This window comes from Pezoporus wallicus, unplaced genomic scaffold, assembly GCF_028554395.1.
Source record: "Pezoporus wallicus isolate ANWC-B61680 ecotype Strahan unplaced genomic scaffold, APGP_CSIRO_Pwel_v1 contig_3181, whole genome shotgun sequence".
NCBI lineage: Eukaryota > Metazoa > Chordata > Aves > Psittaciformes > Psittacidae > Pezoporus > Pezoporus wallicus.
In genome coordinates, this window is record NW_026641700.1 from 4,938,006 (window position 1) to 4,958,427 (window position 20,422).

General features: G+C 35.9%; 1 protein-coding gene across 3 annotated transcripts in view; it reads right to left on the reverse strand.

The window, feature by feature from the left end:
- Positions 1 to 20,422, reverse strand: part of KCNH8 (potassium voltage-gated channel subfamily H member 8) — a 202,311-nt gene that overhangs the window by 88,225 nt on the left and 93,664 nt on the right. For all 3 annotated transcript variants that reach the window (XM_057424885.1, XM_057424886.1, XM_057424884.1), the window contains 2 exons: positions 14,833 to 14,964; positions 1,103 to 1,230 (listed from right to left, as the gene is read on the reverse strand). In XM_057424885.1, the coding sequence (XP_057280868.1) occupies positions 1,103 to 1,230; positions 14,833 to 14,964 (260 nt within the window). The remainder of the gene's footprint in view (positions 1 to 1,102; positions 1,231 to 14,832; positions 14,965 to 20,422) is intronic.

The following is a 20,422-nucleotide window of genomic DNA, read 5'->3' on the forward strand; positions in this document are numbered from 1 at the left end:
GCTGTGTATTTTCATTTCCTTAATCTATACCAATGTTTTTCTGCTTTTAATTTAGAACATAACATCTAGGAAGATCCATCTGCACTACTGCTTACTTTTGTTCACCAATGAAAGGAACATGCCCAGTGGCAGATCATCTTTTCAGGGTGTTCATTATCTGTATACTTTGGTGATTTTTTCCTTTGTCTGTCCTCTATCCTCCCCCTAACCACAAAAAAAATACCCAACAAACCCAAAACATTTTCTTCTTGTGGCTTTGTCAAAGATTTTAGTTTTTTGATGATAATGATCAGTCTCTCAGACATTAATCTAACAAATTTTTACGTATACGTACTGATTTCATAGGCATCTCTAGTTTTCCTCTGCTTTAACCTTTCTCCTCATACATAGCTCCATAGAGTAGGAGAGTTATTCTTTCTCCTGAGCATATTTCTTTAGAAGTTGTTCTGCTGTCATATTTTGGGGTTTGTTTATTGTTTGATTTGGTTTTTGCAACTCATGCTGTGTTCTGAACTTGCTTATTAGTTATAATTAGCAGGAAAACACAAAAGTAATGTAAAGAAAGAAATGTTACTTCAATTAGGAAATGAAAAAATAAGTTTATTCTCTACGAAGTTGGAGACATTCAACTGAAAAGTTATCTTAATCAAATGTGACTTTCTGGAGCTTACACATTATAGAGATTTTCAGCTAGAGCAATACCTTGAGGTTTTTGTTTTGTTTTGTTTTTTCAAATAGTAATTCTTGAAATTAAATAACTGGGACAGTGCATAATTGGAACCTAAAACTACGTTCTGAGAAGTTTTACACTGTGGCTTTTCTGGGTATAAATAAATGTCCATTTAAAGTGTGTCTAAATGATATATACCTCTTATATATATATATATATATATATATATAAAAATATATCTTCTTGCTATATGAAGTGTAACAAATACCACAGCAGGCAGAACTGCACTTAAATGACCTGCACTTTACTCCTTTTCTTACCGTAAAATTATGACCAGGACATTTCTCAGGTACTCACTGACATTTTACAACCTTTTTTTTTTTAAGATGGTACAAAGAGTACACTTTTAATACAGAGAAGAATTAGACTTACATTATTAATTTTTAATTTGTTCTTCTCTCTCCTTTGTAGATGTCCAGATATATGATAAAGGACAGCTCTACTCCGTCTGCGTGCTGACTCAAAATGTGACCCTGCTCTTCCTCTTCCTTTCCATTTTTCTGCAGAACAGAAGTGAGAGTCCAGTAAACACCAGGAAATGGCAATTATAACTTTGGGAGCTGTATTGACATTTTAGACTTGGCTATAGATAGGGCTAGACGTAAAGATTATACGTGCCTTTTCTTATACTAGGCTTCCACTATGTCAGAATAGACTAATTTGCAAGCTTGCACACTAATAATATACAATTCTTGTATTCATGCTTTTAAATTTCTTTTCTCACCACATGGTCACTGGCATAATCATTTGATGCATTCCTTAATGACATGAAATCCATTAAGGAGTAAAGACTGAACACTGTTTTGGGAAAGTTTGTGTTTTTTCCCTCCATTCAGATGTCTGTAACTATCAATCATGGGATCAAAGTTTGTTCCTGCTTGTACAACAGTAAATTCAAAGAAACTCCAGTAACTCTGGTGGAATTACAGTGAATTGTTGACAGAGTAAATGAAAACAGGCATTTTGTGATGTGTCAGGATTAACAAGAAAGGAATTATGGGAATAAAGGAATAAGCAGAAAGAAGGAATGCATAAAATTAAGGGGGGGGGGGAGAGGAAAGGAAACCCCAAGCAAACCCAAAACCAATTAGCAGAGCCAGAAATTTACAAGTAAAATATAGCTTGTTAACATCTTGGAACCTGCCCTTTCTAGATTCTTTTCTAGGCAAGAAAGATTTGACTTATAGAAGACTAATGTCTTTTTGGTTCAACAACACAAAATTGTACATAACAAAAAGCATAGAAACTTGCCAAATTTCTCAGTGAAGAATGTTTCCTGTAATTCATGGAAGAGCTCTCTCTAGCTGAAGATTTTTTACAATGCATTGCAAAAACAAATAGCTACTGAATAGCTGGAGAAAGCATTTGAAGAAGTCCTAAAGTTCCCCATTTCCAACTTTGTTGTCTGCAGATAGTTGAAAGAGCTACAACACATACAGATGCCAGCTACAATGAAGAAATAAACCCAAAGTATTTCAGAAAAAGAATTCAACTGAGTGTGGTTTTGCTTTGTTTGTTGTTTTGCTGTTGTTTTTTTTAATTTTCATCTCTCAAACATCAAACCATTTAAAACTCCATTTTAAAACTGCTCTTAAATTCTGGGTGACAATAAAGTTCTTATTGTTTCTCTGAGCAAAAATTAATTTCAGTCTGTTGAATCAGGTCTATACTGTAGCTCGGGGCAGCTGTAGTTGTCTGGCTTTTTAATATGACTTTGAAATTCCGTTGCGGTTTAAGCCTAGCTGGTAACTCAGAACCATGAAGCTGCTTGCTCACTCCCCCTTTTTTATCACCCAGTCAGCTCCCAGAGGGGTGTGGAGGAGAAATGAAAGAATGTAAACTCCATGGATTGAGATAATAACAGTCCAGTAACTAAGGTATAACACAAAACTGCTACTGCTACCACCAATAGTAACAGTGATAAGGGAAATAACAAGGGGTGAGAATATAAAAATTAAAGGGGAAAAGACAAAGAAAAGAATAAACACACGTGATGCGCAGTTCAATTGCTCCCCACCCACCGACTGATACCCAGCCCGACTCGAGCAGCAATCTGGGCCTTCCAGGTGACTCCCCCCAGTTTATATACTAGGCATGACATGCTGTGGTATGGAATACCCCTTTGGCTAGTTTGGGTCAGGTGTCCTGCCTGCTTCCTCCCAGCTTTTCTTGCCCCTCCTCACTAGCAGAGCACGAGAGACTGAAAAGTCCTTGATTGGAGTAATCATTACTTAGCAACAACTAAAATACTGGTGTGTTATCAGCATTGTTCTCAGGCTAAAGTCAAAACTCAGCACTGCTCCAGCTACTAGGTAGGAGAAAAATAACTGTTACAGCGGAACCCAGGACAAATTCTCTTTAAAATTATTTACAGGCCTCTCTTCCTTTTTCCAGCCTAAACTGCCATGTGAATGAGGCCATTCAATTTATTGCCTTACAAAGTAGTCAATAAAATGTGTTTTACATCTATGAGGCAGGTTGAGAAAGTGGGCAAATACCTTTCACAAATTTCTTGCCAGCAATGTTTTCAGGACTCTAGATAATTTCCAGAATAATGCTCTCCCCTCCTTCCCCCTCCCCACCCCAGAATAGCTCTTAAGATGCTTTTCAATTTAGACTTGACCTTTCTTTCATCAGAAAAGTGGTAAAGTATTCTTTAACTCTTCCTGCTGTCCTTCTGTGTTGTTTTTATTCTTTCAAATGAGATTGGGTATAGCACGACAAACATCACACATGATAATCTCAGAAGTCTTTCCTAAGAAGAAAAACTTTTAATGACAACTCTTTGCTGATCTTATCTTGCAATCTTATAATGGAAGGTTACAGTAAAAAAAGCACAATGAAATGAAAACGCCTTTGTAACTGCTGACTTTTCTGTTTGTGTTTTTAGAAGAACATGGGATATCAATTTTCTGCTTAGGGTTAATAGAAAGTGGAGGCATAAATCCTTTCTTATGCCTTTGGAAAAAAAAAATCTACTCCTTAGGTATAAATCAGAAAAATAAATCCCAACAATTTCTGATAAGCTCTACAAAGTACATGCTGCCCTAGCAATGAAAAAGAACTGTAAACTCAGATTTACTGACCAAATTAAAACAAACCCTATGTCTGCTCTCCTTCAAAACACATCAGAGTAGTCAGAGCATAGCATAGTATCAGATATTGTCCAGTGTAGCATGAAGTGTTTACTCATCAAATGGGAGATATTCTTTAAACCATGAAGTTCAGGTGGTAACAGATAATAGATATCACATGCTGTTCTTGAGGCTATGGTCAAGGCAGCTTGTTGCAGCCTGCCAGCTCCTGGGATATTCCTTCTTAAAACAGCTGAGAGGGTGACATGAATCGGCTCATGGCCCAAGAACACCTCCACAGACATGAGCAGGATACATCTGAATACCAGCCTGTTCTTGTTCTAAGTCTCCAGCCTCGTGCTTATCTGTAATTGCACAGGAATAGAAGCTTTCTTGGAAAGTAAATCCACCACATACAAGTAGAGCCACCAAGATCTTCATGGATAGTGGACTCAAGCTGTCTACACTGAGTAACTCTGACGTGACCCAGAAGCATTATGCACACTCCACAGCAGTCAAGATGTTGCATTAGAGACACCATGAAATGCACCTCTTTCCAAATACTGCAAGAAACTAACCTGCTCTGGTCAAAAAGGTTGTACATTATTGCCAAAAAATGTCTCAGGCTTGGTATTTTTCCTTATTTTTCCCGGCATTGAAAGAACTGCCTTCGCTTTTTCCTCAGTTTATGAGTTATCATAGCAGAATACGCATTAATTAAAACCACTACTTAGATTTCCCTCTGGTGTGATTAAGTGCCCAACATGTGTTTGCATAGAATCATCTCCCAGTCTCATCTTGTATCATTACCACAGAAAATTTTCTACACAAGTGTGCATGGATGCAAAAAAGAAAATCAATATCTAGCATTTCACTCACATTACACAGGAAAACCAAAGAGATTTATCTGGTTTTATCCAAATAATTATATAGTTAGAGAACTAATAAAAGCGACCAGCACCTCTCAATATTCAATCCAGAACACAATAGACTGACAATATGTGAATGAGCTATAGAGGAGCAAGGCAAAGTAGTGTGAGAGTTTAGTCCTGGAACACGTGCACACCTGAGCAGCTTTACTCACAGAAGGTAGTTATACCAAAATCCAATGTGACAGAGCTATCCTAAAGTCTGTGAGTCTGCAGACTTGGACCTCTTATCAGTGTTTCTGCAATTTTTTTTCAGTTCTTTGAGCACATTGAAAATGTAAAATTTACCACTAGGGACAAGACCATAACCATTCACTGCTTTCTTATATCTTGACAACCACAATAGCTCCACACTTAAGGTTATATTCCAGCCTTGGCTACTTGTTTGCTACTGTTGTCCTGTTTGCTTACAGTGTGTGGCTGTTAGGCATAGGGCAAGACTGATTCAGACACATTGACTATCTTCTTCAAACAGTATAAATATAACCATTTCAAATCATGATGTGCAACAAACCTGACTGTCCACATGAGCAAAACCAGTAAAGGTAGTACAGACACAGCTATCTTTAAACACTTTGCAAGGAAGAGCTCTGAAGAAGAGATGGCTCTGGATTCACATGGGCAGCCAACCCTACAGTGCCTGCTATCTGAAAAATTTATATTATTTAGGTTTATTTAATAGTGTAGTGCATACTTTTATAAATAGGTGATCTTCCCTACTGCTGTATTCTGAAACCAGGCAGAGAAATAAACCTCCCCATTAGCTTTCTGTGTATTTCTCTAGGGTGTCACAACCCAGACACTTTGCCCAATCACACAGTGAGGTGCAGTTACCTGGGATACCTTACAAGTAGTAAACTGTTCCTTTATGATACTGGGTTCCATGAACCATTTCTCCATCATTTATCAGTCTTACAACTCTATCTGTAAAAGACTTCCTGTAAAAAGTGAAATTAAGATTTTTTTTGTCCTCTTAATCCAGGTCTCGAGAAGCCCTCATCACTTGCACCATAAGGTAAGGAAAACCACAGGAGAAAGTGTGATCATTGCATAGACATCTGTGAATAGCCCACATGCTATAAAATAAGTACAATGAAGTCTACAGGAAACACAACAGTACTTGTTCATAGCCAATAACATTAAGGCAAAATATATTTTATTGACAGTTCTCAAAAATAAAACAAAAACCAAAAACCCACAAAAAACCCAACAAGGAAATTCCAAAGGAAACAATTAGGGAAAAACAATACAAATGGATTCTGAAAGAACAGAAAAATCCTTCAAAATCAGAATGCTTGTATGAAGTTTTGTAGGATTTTTAAAAATTTCAGCTGAGTTTCAGATGTTATTCTCCAGGGGACAGCACACCGGCAGTTGTGAATAAAAGGAAAACTGATAAAAGCCTGCTTTTGTATTAATGACAGAATAAAAGCACTACAACGAGCAATAGGCTGCAGGAGTTCTGTTGGCTGCAGCCACATTCTTTCTGTCAACAACAACCAAATATTCACAGAACTGCTAGCTGTATGGTGGATCCAGGCTGGCCTGTAACAATTTTTTTTTCTGCTAACAGATTAACTGATTTAAGAAGATGTACTTCACGCACATATAGCTGAAAGCCTGTAAATATTATTACAGAATATTTTTTAAAGGGACCAGTTTTGCACAGAATCAATTGTATGATTTTCATAATTTTTGTATTGTGTCCAGAGAAAATTCAGCTTTGAACAGTCAGAGAAAAGAAGCAGCAGCATACATTAATACAGTTTCATAGATCAGAATCACAGAATCATAGAATCATCTAGGTTTTAAAAGACCTTTAAGATTATCAAATCCAACCATTACCCCAGGGCTGCCAAGTCCACCAGTAAAGCAGGTCACTAAGGGCCTCATATTCATGTTACTTCCAGGGACACTAAAAACCTTTAAACAGTAGTATGCTTATGAGACAAGAAATCCTTAAGCACCTTTCAGGCTGCTGGTTCTTCCATCATTAAGAAAAAAGAATAGGGAGAGAAAAAAAAGCTTGTCATAGGTTGTATTTCCCACAGTGAATGTTAGCTCACAGCAATGTGATGTGTTTATTTATCATTATGAACAAAAACATAACTGTAATAATACAGAGAATATTTTAAATATTTTTTAAAAACCCTAGAGTTTAAATATTTCAAATTCTTTACGTCATTAAGAAACTTTTGATTGACTTCAGCAGGTGCTGATGTCTGTCTTTCTGTGTAAGGATGTAGTATGCAAGGACATGGTCTTATTGTACCTAAAGGTATGTTTTCTTGTTTTCTTTTTTTCTTTTTCCCCTTTGATTTTACTAATTCAATCACATAGTTTATTTACTGATAGTCTTTCCTCCAGAATATTTGAGGAAGGTTAATGTGATATGATCATAATTACAAAATCATTGATCTTTTCACAATTAAAAAAATAATTGTACACAAGTTCATGTTAGTCACTTATTGAAGTGAAAGTAGGAATATATACACATGAATAATTTCTGTCTTGCAATGGAAGCAAGCTTTTTGAAAATGAGGACTTCTTTTCTTAATATATTTATCTACAATTCAGAACCAGACCAGTCACCTATAAAAATATTTTGTGGTCCAAAGTTAAAACAGGGAGGGAAAATATATTTTTTTAAAAATTTAGCTTAGAGAGCTAAGACATGTATAAGTTCAAAGACCTATAATGTCTGTGTAAACGTTTCAGGTGGTCTAGGAAAAACTCAAACCTAAACTGATTATTTCTCAAGGAATGAGATTTTCAGACTGTAAAAGTGACAGGTCATAAACCAAAACTACTTTACAAGGTAGGATGGATGGTCATAAAACCATCTTTGTTACAGCTAAACAATTCTCCTCTATAATAGTTCTGACTTGTTGAGTCTTTATAGAACTTCAGTGTTGCTTGAAGGAGCTATAGTATGAACTACATTCAGTATAACTGCAGTTACAGGTGAATTCTGGAAATGGTCCAAGTCCTGTTATTTGTGTTTCTGAACACAAAGTACATATACAATATTAATTCTCGTCCTCATGTTCTCTTAATTAATAAAATATAAGACAACAGGCTGTGTCTAGGCCTATGAAAGTCACTAAAGACATTTCTTCCTTTTCAATTTTTTCCATAAAAATGAGACTTGTATATACAAAGGTTTGTCAGTCCTCCACCTCCTCAAAAAACCCTCCATCTAACCCCTCAGAAAACTCTCCAAAATCCTCCTACCACATACACAACTCTTCTAGCTAGCAAACTCTAAAAGGAAAATCTGAATATATTTTCCATTGAGTCTTTCATCAACCTAGTCCAACAAACAGAAAAACACCAGAATGAAAAAAAAGAAGAAACCCAAAACCACAAAATAACCCAACCAAACAACTTCCCCCTTCTATTTTAATAACTGGGTTTCTAAGGAAAATCTAGAGGTGACTTCATGAATTTATGCATGAACCCGTGAGTCAATGAACTATTTGGTTGCTAATACACATATTCTTTCACCTTTCCAGGATATCCCAGAATACAGTCTGTTCCTTTGCATTTGCTCAAGAATTTGCTTTTCTTTTTCTCATTTTCACTCAATACATACCACAAGAGACACTTTTTTCCTCACCTCCAGAACATATCCTGTGCATCTCTCAGATTTGCTGGAGTGGAACTGCCACTTACATTTATCTCTGGATAAAAGGCTAAAACACTGCCCATAAAGACTGGTATGCCTCTACAAGTTCAAGACTCAAATACAACTTATTTGCTTGCATAAGAAAGTGGAAAGAGGAGAGGCAGATATGCTCACATATATCTGCAGCAAGAAAGTAGAAAGGAAGATCTATTTTTGCCCCCCAAGTGTTCATTTACACTCTCCTGCACTGACCAAGAGGAAAGCATCTTCTCTTAAGGTGGAAGATATGTAGACCCGTCTGACTCTAATGGTCAGTCAGAAGCCAAGTCATCCTGGAGAAGACATAACTAAATCATTGTAGTATAAAGACTTCCCCAATGTTAGTCTTTTGGACAGTAGGAAAGTCAGGGTAAAGCTGTGCTTCTATCTCAACTCCTCCATTGACAGAATTGTATGTCTTTGTCAGGATGTATTGCTCCCAAGACTGAAGGAGGTGATCCTTGAACATTAATCAGCTTTCTTAGGCCCTTTTCCCCCCAGAGCTTTATCCTATGGTACTCTACCAACCAGATCCCTGAAGAGGCCAAAATCCACTCTCCTGAAGGATCTTGAAACTTTACCATTTCATGGACACTGCCCTCCAGCTTCACATTCCCCATAAGCTCTGCTGCAGTTTGAGCAATCATCAAGTAGCTGAGAGGGTAATTAAGCAGAATAAATCAAAGTGAACATTGCAGAATTTCTTAGAAGTGCAGCCCATCCCTGTCCCCAACAGACATTTTTTGATATAAAAATCTGGAATGCAAAATGTTTAGCACATGGTATATCACCCCTGACACATTCAAAAGAGCTACCCCTCCCTCCAGCAAATGATGCATAATCAAAATAAATCTGTTTTCTTAGAAATTTATATAGAGCTAAGGATTAATAAACCAGAAAAAGCTAGCTAGTTAAACTGCAACACTGCAGCTTAGTTTAATCTGTACTGGGAAAGGGTGTAGTACAACTTTTAATTCACATTATTATAAGGGTAAACGCATTTTTGCCAACAGGCAGGCCAATCTGGAAGGAGGCTTTCAAACTAGGAACAATATGGGGATGACCAACAAAGAAGTGAAGAAGCAGTGGGGTGGACTGACAACTGGCTGAATTGCTGGTCTTTAGAAGGTTGTAATCTGCAGCATGAAGTCGAGCTGGATGACACTCAGTAGCATTATGACTGGGGCATTTATGCTATGGCAAATACTATTTAATTTCATTAATGACTTAGAAAATGGAGAGTGCACTCTTGGCGAGTTTGCAGATGATACAATTTGAGAGTGAGGAACTGTTGGTCCTTAAGATGCAAGATGGCTCAGAGGGACCTGGACAGGCTGGAAAAATGAGCCAACAGGAATCTCATGTAGTTCAACAAAGTCCTGCACCAGAGAAAAATAAAACCACGCACTAGGCCAGGTGGGAGCCAACAGCAGGCAAGCAGATTGCCAGTAAAGGACCCAAAGGTCCTGGTAAATGCCAAGTTTAACATGTTCCAGTAATGTACCCTTGTGGCAAAGAAAGCCAACAGCATTTAAATCTGCATTGGGAAGACCACTGCCTGCAGGTTAAAGGAGATGATTCCTCCGCCTCTATGACAGTGGTAAAACACATCTGCAGCACTGTGTACAGATCTGGGCTCCTCAGTACAGGAGAAACATGGACATACTAGAGAAAATCTGGTAGATGGCCACAAAGATGATCAGGTGTTTGAAGCATCTGACATAGGAGGACAGGCTGAGAGAACTGGGACTGTTCAGCCTGGAGCAAAGAAGCCTTGGGGTAGAACTTATCAGTGTGTATAAATACCTAATGAGGGAAATAAAGACAACAAAGCCAGAGTCTTCTCAGTGGTGCCCATTGAAAGTACAAGAGACAATGGGCACAAAAAAAAAAAGTGAAATTCTGTTTAAATATATGAAAAAGCTTTTTTCTTTATGAGCAGTCAAACACTGTAACAGGCTGCCTAGAGAAGTTGTGAAGTCTCCATCCTTCATGATATTCAGCACATATCTGGACATGGTCTTGTTCTAGCTGACCCTGTTTTGAATATTGAACGCTGGAGAAGACAATATCCAGAGATGCCGTCCCACATCAACTATTGTGTGATTATGTGGTTTCTATGTATTGCACACATTTTTACAATAATGCTGCAATAAAGCTGAGAAAATTTGTCCTGATAATTGTTTTCAAAGGGATAAAAAATTTTTCAAATTATGAAACCACCAATGGATTAACAACGAAGGCTGAAGGCAACTTGTTGGAATGAGACACATTCAACAAGGGAATTTTAGCAGCGGTTATAACAGTAGAACTGTATTATATATATACTGTACTGATCTATATAACCCAAATTATTTCATATTTGCAGACAGATTAGAGATCTAAAAGGAGTTGCAGACTAATTTAATTTCTTATTTCCCTACTTGGATTCTTGTAACTTCATTAAGTTCTAGCATGTGTCCAAGTGTATTATGAAAACTTGGTATTTAGAAATTAAAAAGCACTGAAGCAGGCATACCATACAGGAGTCCAGATGTGGAGTCTGGTATTTTCAGTTCAATCATTTTTCCCCTGGAAGCACAATGGAACTCTTAAACCAGTTTACCAAAACTGTAAGTCAGGATGTTAAAATAAATCTCCTATAAAACTGTATGAGAGACAGTTTCTGAAGGAAACACTATGTTTATAGAAAACCCAAACTTTTCCTGTATAGTGGAAAGGCCAGAGGTTTGATTGAAGAGCCCAAGTTTGGGAAGAAAAGCTGTTGAGTTTCTTTTCACAACAGTAGATAACTATAGATATTATTAAACAGATGGAAAGAAATGTCCATTTCTACAATAAACTTATACAGGTAGGGAAACATAGAATATTGAAAATAAATTAGCAATATTGAAAAATTGAGTCCTCTATGGACATTGCAATTAAAAGGGAGGTAGGGTGGGGGAGAAGAATAGTAAATTAACTAAAAAAGTCTAAACCAAACTAAAAAAGCCATATAAGAGCCATCGACTGTCACAGCATTCTTAAAGACTGCCAAACACCTTAGGCATGTGTTTTTGTCTTATATGAAAGCCTTAAAACAAAGTCTGCTCTTCCCATTGGTTGATAGGGCTGATTTCACTGGAAACTTTTATAAAGAAGAAGAACAGGAAAAAGTTCCTTTAAATTTGTACTTAGAATGAGACATTCAAAAGAAAGGGTCACTGAAGACACCTGACGTTTGGGCTGGGTAAAGGGAAATCAGGCAAAAACTTGGACTTTTGCAAGGCACCAGGCACAATGGAGCAACTGAAGTTGTGTAAACAGATGAGATAAAATAGATGAGAAAATGTCCACAGAAAATCAAAGAAAGTATCAACTGCCAAGGTCTGTAAAAGTAAAAAGGCAATCCACAAGAAAAGAGAGACCATAAAACCAGAAGATAAAGCTCAGGAAGATGTTACTGTGAAAGTAGAAGGAGAACAAGATTTTAAAGAAGAAACAGGTAGCATCAAAGGTGTAAAAGGTATGAGGAAGAATGAGTCTGGAGAAGACTTCTGGAGGGACCAGCAGTCAGTGTATTACCACAGAGTGCTGGGGGAGTGCCAAGGGGTCCAAGGGTTTAGGAGAGAAGAAACATTAAGGAATTTTGTTAGATAAGCTGTCCAAGGAGTTTGGAAATTAAAAGGAGATCCAATTTGACTTAATGTTTCATACAAATTATAAAAGTCTGCTCTGGGCAGAACAGAGAAGAGATTGAGTGAAACAAACAAACAAAAAAAATTAATAAAACAGCCTTGCATGGGCAAAAGAGTTTCATACTGACCACATCTGTATCCAAGTCCTCCTTCCCACACACAGTCTAACAAAAATAGATATGCCAAAAAGGCAGTAGAAAACTGCTCATAATGACAATTATCTTATAGCAAGAGCTGGCAAGTTTCCAAGTTATCTGATTTTTTTAAAGGACGAATTCAGTAATTTTACTTTGAAAAAGTAAAATGATATTTTTAGCAATATTAACTGTGAAAATATCTGTATCAACCACTGCAAAGGGTGTTAATCACTGAACATTAAAAGAGATCTTTAATAACATAATGTAAACTCAATTTTCTCTTAAGAAGTGCATCCTATATGCCTGATGGAAGTTGTGATCTAAGAATCACCAATTACTTTTATAAGCTAAACACTCTGACGTTTCAGATACTGAATCAAGTTGCATAGATTGTAATAGGAATTCTTTTCTGACAATGATGAGATGATGTTCGCCACTGTAAGACTAGTGAATCACTCTTGCATAGAAGAATTTGAATGTTACTTAAAAAGCTAACATAACACTACATTTATTTATATATACAGTACATACAAATAAGCCATGCTGATTTACATAAAATTAAAGTGGTGGAATTGTTTGTAAATGTTTTGAATAAATGGTTAAATCCTGTGTTTGTTTTTTTTATATAAAACAGTGTATTTGGCAGAGCCCCAAAGTGATACTTTCTGTTGCTGTGATGCAAACAAGTATCACAATAGCATAAAATGATTCCCATTTTGAAATTATTATAAAGAGAAGGAAAAAACAAGTTTTAGGATTGTGCTCTATTCAGGATGAATACAAATTTTTAAATGTACAACACCAAACAAGAGTTAAAATCTGCTTAGGTTTATGATTTAACATGAACATCAAAAGCTAAAGATAATTTAAATCCATCCTAAAATAAGCATACAGCTATAAAATGTTTATCACATAAACAATAGCTGTCATTTTACAAGTAATCAGTGATAAGCCTATATCAAGTCATCACTGGCATACCAAATGTGATTTCTTGCTGAGGGTATCCTGAAAATCTGTATCTCTCCTAAGGAAAATCATTAACATTTAAAACACAGATGTTCTGACAATCTCTCTTCCACATGACCCCATGTAGCATGTTTTAACAAAGTACCTCCCTAAAACATCCATAACAGTAAGGTTTTCTTTAGGATAAACTAGATAAAATATTTTTTATATTTTATATAGGTTACTTTGAGGTGAAGCAATGGGTTGAAATTGTAAGTAAGCAAAAGCTGCAAAACTTATTTGTGTACTACTTCAAAACCTTTCTTCAGTCTTTCAGCTCAGAAATTCTCAAATATGTTCAGTGCAAAAAGTGAAGGATTGAAAAAAAAACAAATCCTCCATTATTCAGGGCTTGAAAAGTAAGACAAAGGTGAAATTATTTGTCCAGATGTACAAAAGAGGCAGACATTCTTAACATAAATGTTGGTTTGCAAATATTCAGCAGCACATGGAAGCATATTTTCTGTTTTAAATTACTAAAATACTGTAAAAAAAAATACTGAATTACAATTCTCTGTAACTGAAATATAACCATTTTGTTGAAAACCTAATATTTTAAATCAGAAAAAAAGATGAATATTAACTGTTCCCCCACTTCAGAAACACTTAAAGAATAAAAGGCCATACCTATGTATTTTCTGAGATAAGCAGAGATCAAATGACTACCACAAGGTGAAAAAATTAAATAAAACCCAGAGAGTATCAGATTGGGAAGATAAACATTAATGAAATTTTGAAGAATTCTGAAAGTTACTCTTTGTGTATGCAGAAAATCTTTTCTAGACAGTTCCTTTGACACCAAAAAGATGCAAACCTAATGTCTTGACTCAATATACCTTTACACAATGTAAACCTGGGATAAGTTCACTGCCTTTGATACACAGCAAAGGTCAATGCTGACTGTACAACCTCCATACTTGCACACTGTCTTTGAATTGTGTTAGTAGAATTCAGCAAAACTTGACTCACTATACAGTCAAAATTATGTTATGGCAGCTGTGAAGTGTTAGTATAACACAATTTTTTACAAAATTAATCAGAGAATCCTTGCACTGTTTTCTTTCAGAAGCAAACAAATGTAAGAATGTGCTTCTTATACTACTGGATATTCCTAAAGACAAAATAAATATATTAATTCTGTATAATGTAATGAAAATTAGAGGAAACAGGAATAGATCCACTTCTCAACATGCAAAATAATTTCTAAAGTTGTATGTTCAGCTAATGGAAAAACATGAAAAAATGTATTCACCCATCTCTCAGCCATGCTGAAATCAGATTCACAGGAGGAATATTTTAAAAGATAGCTTTGAAAAAAATCTAGAAAGTAAATAAATTAAATAATGGCATATTAAAAAAAATTCTAATTTAAAGATAACGTACTCTTTGCCCTGGATTCCCTGTATACAGACTGTGGACCAATGCATAAATAAGAAAAATATACAAACAAGAATTTCAACAGATTATTTTTCTTTCCATGTCATATATTAATTTCTTCTTTGAAAAGCTATGAGATCTCTATATTGGAAAGTGTACATGAGAGGGAGAGTTCATGGAGGTATGACTCCCAAAAAATTATCAGTGTTGGTTCTTATCAATGTTGTTACACGAACCTTCCTTTTTGTCTTCTGCAGGAATCTTCACTTTTGTGTCTGTTATATCTTTGAAAGAGGCCAGAAAGAGTACTACATCTCCTTTTTCATTCTTTATAGGAACAATATCCAGTAAGCACCAGAATGAAGAGCCTGCAAGGATAAAGAATGATTTTAATTCAAACAGCTGTCTTTTTAGCAGAGAGAGGAAAAAAAAAAAAAGTGAACTACTAAATCTGCAACCTATGTAATTCTAAAAAAAAAATAATAAAAAAAATCTTATTTAGAAGGTCAGTCAGGGTATCACAGATGTTTAGCCCATTTAAATCTCTTTGCATCATCGGTTGAAGCTCAGTAATACTGCTTTCTCTAGAAGCGAGACATTAATTTAAATGCAAAATTTATCTACAGGGATCATTAATAGAGTTTAATGAAGCTGCTTACTCCTCTGAAATCATGCTTTCCTTTGTGCTCTCAACTGATGCTGCTTATTTTACTGGAATAGCTTTCACTTTGTTACCCTGACGTCTGAAACTTCCATGTTTACTGTAGAATCATTCTCCCTTAACTATCTGACTTGATATCATTAAAATCACTTGACAGAAGACCTGATACTCAGGGCATCATTCCAGTAATTCAAAGATATTTAAACTAATCAGATATCAGACTTAGAACAGAAGCAGAATTAAGTCCATGCATTTTACAGATGATGAGATTTATAATATCACAATCATCTCTAAGATTAGTATCAGCTGTCTTCCTTATTGTCTATAATGTTCACCTTGCTAAAACTTAACTTAGACAATGCTGACTTTGGAAATAGTTTTAATTCTTGTAAACCTCTCTCCACGCCTGCTACATACTTATATGGTTTAAAATAAACTGTTACTATTGTCACTGGCTGTGTCACATGTCCTATTTGCAAGACCAGTTTTTCAATTCCAACAACATCATTCGTAAGTTTGCTGTTAATGCAGACCACTCATAATGGAAGATAATGAATGCCTAAACGCTGGTAATGCAATAGAAGTATAATAAAAGTCTCAGCAAACATCCTATATTCCAATCCCATCCATTCTGGGATTATTCAGCCAGGCTGGGCATTAATGCTACCACCACCACCAACCAGCCTATGAATGATTTATAAGCTATGTAAGAACAGCTAGATAATTACTTTTTTTAGTTTTAAATTTCTTTTTTGGACTTCTTACACTTCCACAATCATGTTTCTTATCAACATCATACTTTAATTTGTAAAAAAACCCATAATAGTTCTCAGGACCACTGCTGCCACAGCTGATTACTGCCAAAGGATCAGCTGAGTTTTAGAGGGTTCCTTAGGAAAAGCAAGCAGATGAGTCATTTCCCACTCTATTCACTATCTTTGGAGCTCTGCAGTTTTGAAAATTAACTGGACACCCCAAGATCCTGATTCAGCTTTCTAATTTGAATTTTCAACTGGAAGTTCCCTGACTGCCTGTGAGGGATGTATGTAAGCATGGGAGGTGAACCAGCAGCTTCACTTTTGAAGGACCACCACAGCTGAAGGTACAACAATATGCTTCAAAGGAAGTTCATCTGATCCTCTTTGTCCTGGTCAAGCTTTCCAAGAGGCAGACTGGCATCTCTGAGCACGACACAACTAGTTCAGTCATCAGGTAATGTTTCCACATAAGGTATTTTAAAAAGGGACAGGGAGAATTGGGAATAGGAGGAAAGAAGACTGAAGGAGAGAAAAATCATAGGAAGAAGCATATTTGGTTTATATTGGGTTTAAATATTCTTATTATGAAGATGAATACAGGGAAAACAAACAAGCCCTTTTAAAAGAAGGTAGAACTGATGTCAGAAGCAAGGTATTTCTCCTGTTTCTTCTTGCATTTTAATTGTACATTCTTCATTCATTCCTTGTACAGATTTGACTCTTTTGTCAAAACTTCTGGGAAAAACTGCTCAGTAGTGTTACTGTCAGAAGTATTATAGAAAGCCATCTCCCTATCAATCTGAAGTGATGCATTCAAAAAGCAGCAGCATTGAGCAGTTTTACTTTACTCATTACAAATCTTAAACTGGACAAATTCTTATTTAAATAGTTATACTTTGCCTGGCTGCATTCTATCAGTAGTTTCAGTTGTACAAGAAGTTGCTCTGACCTCCTTGCCTTAAACAGCATCAGTAGCTGCAATGGTCTTTAAAAAAAGTGTTTGAATCTCCTCCAGAAGTAGAAGCATTTTTGAACTCTTTTCAATTGTTTCATGCCTTTTCAAGACACATACAAACACAGAAATTAGTTATTTAAGGCAGCTCCTGGAAGAAACTTGTAATCACCACCCATGTTCACACAAATCTAACTCAGCTATGCCAAGAAACACATTCAGTAATATTATCTAAAATGACAGATTTATAGGTTTAAGGAAGTTATTGTAACATGGTTCAACATTAGAAAAAGAGACAGATCCATTTAACATTTTGTATTTTAATTCATTTGCTGTTTTGTATAGTCAAAGTTCATTCAAATTCTTTGCAGGTAAACATTAGTCACTGAAATTGTTCCACATCCTGTCACCATTTAATGTCATTTGTTGTTTCTCTTCAATCATATTTTCTGTCATTATCTGTCCTCATTCTCCTCCTCCTCTTCTAAATATGTCTGAAGATATTGTGATTAAGTATAGCAATTATGTATCAAAAATCATAAGCACTAGTAAAGAAAACACATATCCAATACATATATTGGCTATTATTTTCTTGAAGAGTTCCAAACTACGCCCTGCATGGTGGAGCTGTTACTCTTGGAATTACTTATACAGTCAATATTAAGAAGTCCTAAGCTGAGCTTGTTGGCTTGGTTTTTTTGTTCTTCTGTCTTTACTCTGCAAGTAGCAAATAAATATGAAGTACTCTTCAGGACTAGAGGAAATGATCCAGTTTAGGTCAGGACTAGGTCAGTTTGCTCTTGCACTCTGTGAAGAAACAAAGTGTGCTGTCTTTTACTATTGAGGAGCATTCTTGGAAAAATGTACTGATCCAATGCCATCTGTTACGCAGCTTTTACTAAAAGCCAGAGTCATATAATTCTATGAGCCAAAAGAAAAACTCATCAAAAAAAGTGCTCCATTTTGTTACAATTCTTTTGAGTGTACTCATTTGTAAGACAGAAATTCCTTTCTTGCTTCAGATGGTGCACACTAATATATTCTGTATTGTCAAGAGTCACCTATCAAAGACATTTCTTGAGGAGGTTTATTTATATACAGACCCGTGTTATTGCTCCAAGCCACCACTCTTGGAGAAAGAGTCTAATCTTTCTCTTGCATTATGAACTGAAGGTTCAAAATATATTTTAATAACCTCAAGGCTTATATAAGCACATCACAGGGAAGCAGGAAAGAGACCAAATGAAGCATAATCTTATCACAAAGCAACTTGGGTATAGTCCACCTCTTATATACACATAAAATGAATGCTTTGTGGTCACTCTCTTTACCACCCTTTCTACCTTTCCTCATTCTGACAGTTAGAAGTCTGTTCTCAGACTGAAATCAAAAGAAAGGTCAAAAGACCAAGGAATTTGAAAGGGAGATTCTGTACAAAACCCTGTTGTCAGATTGCCAATAGCCTTCAGAGCCAAGTATTCCTTTCACTAGAAGGTAAGGCCTGCTTAAACCAAGGAACAGACTCAAACCATTAGCCTTATTGATGAGCTATGTGTACTCACCATACGATAATACTCACTCAAACTTTAGTCATGCCCACCCTAGATAAATTCCAATGAAATACTCAGAATGGAAGCCTTTGGTGGATATCTGAATATTGTAGAGGTATAACATAGAAATGGAATAGGACTGACAAACTTCTTTTCTTTTTTTTTAAATTCTTCACGAAAATTCATTTTGCACCCTCATAAAAATTTTAATCAAGCTTTTCTGCAGTATCTTCTTAGCCACACATACTCCTATGAATTACTTAGAACCAGTGATAGATATGCAAAGCTATGTTATTCTTTTGCTCTTGACAGCCTGTGAATAGTTTTGTCCAGGCAGATAAGTTTAAGATTTCCTTTTTTTCCCATGTATCAACTGTCAGTAGTTATACCCACTTCCAGACCTTCACTTCCTCAGGACTACTTGCCACACCACTCTCCAGACTGACACCAAACCACCTTGTGTTATCACTTATGTCACCCAAAGGGAGGAAATAACAAATTAACAAATTCCTGTGACTTATTTCTAGCTCCCTGTGGTGAGAAGAAGATGGATAAAGATGAAGAGCTCTTACATGAAGTTCTGGATGTGTACATAACATACCAGACTAACTAAATGTAATGTTTCATAGTCTAAAAAACTGAGTACCTGAATTAAAAAAGACAGTTTAAATGTTTGGCATATTAGATACACAAATCTTGTGACACAAGACAATCACTCTTCAAGGAATAATTGTCATGATATATATGCATAACGGGGCAGAATTAGGCAGCACAAAACATCATAAATATGGCACGTTTCTTTGTTTCAGTATTTGACTTAGTCAACTATATATTCGTTTAAGCAAATGTAAATCAAGCCTTAAAAATGTAAAATTCACCACCCCAACTCCAGGGATTTGTTATGCAAAAGATAAAAATATTTTTATATAGATAGCTGTAACAACTTGTCAACAAGGTTGATGCAAATCTTCAGCATTACAGCATGGTCTCATTGACAGTGTTAGTAATTGTTAGCAAAATAAACCTACTACTGGATACAGGATAATGCCAGAGAAGTTTTAGCCTGCTCATTTCCACTTTTCCATCACAAAGAGTGGGGACTACAAGACTGACAGACCAGGACACCAAAGAATTTGCCTGGGGAAACCAAGCTCTCTCTTTCATTAGCTTATCCAAAGATTCCCAGTGTCATTGATAACATTTCATTTTGAATGTTTTGAAAAGATGTCAACATTTTGTTGAGGAGAGCAAAGTGTAAAGAAGAAAACAATGCTTTTTAAGTTTTTTGTGTTTTTTTTTTTTTAAAGGCAACTACTGAACTAAAAAAAAAGGAATGAAGCTGAAAGGAAAAGTATGTAGCTATAATTAGAGTACTTTCTCATCAAAACTTGACAATGATCAATTAACACAGATAAATCAAAGCTTTGCTCCTTCAAGGAAATAAACACCTCATTCTTTTCCATCATCTCTACAGAAAACACACGTTATGTATTAACAAAATCTACCATACTTTTTCTTCCTTGAATTCTGCTACTGTATCTGACAGCCTGTGTGCTATACCTTAGTGACAGTCTTTGGTCTGGCAATAATGCAGGAACACTAACAAGAACACATACGGGCTATCAGATAACTGACTTACATGGTCACTGATGCTTGTGCCAACAGTTTCATAAAAGTAGTAAAAAAGGCTCAAGAACTTGTTTCACCAGGTTCGGCATGGCAAACTGATCATGCTTGTATCCTGCCAGAAACTCTCCCTGCATGTTTTGACAGTCAGTGTAAATCCATTCCAAAATATCTTAAGCCAGAATACAGTGGTATGCCAAGAACTTGGTAGAGGGAAGGTGATATATCAGATACCTTGATAACAAAGTAAAAATTGCATTTCAATATGAAAAAATAGGA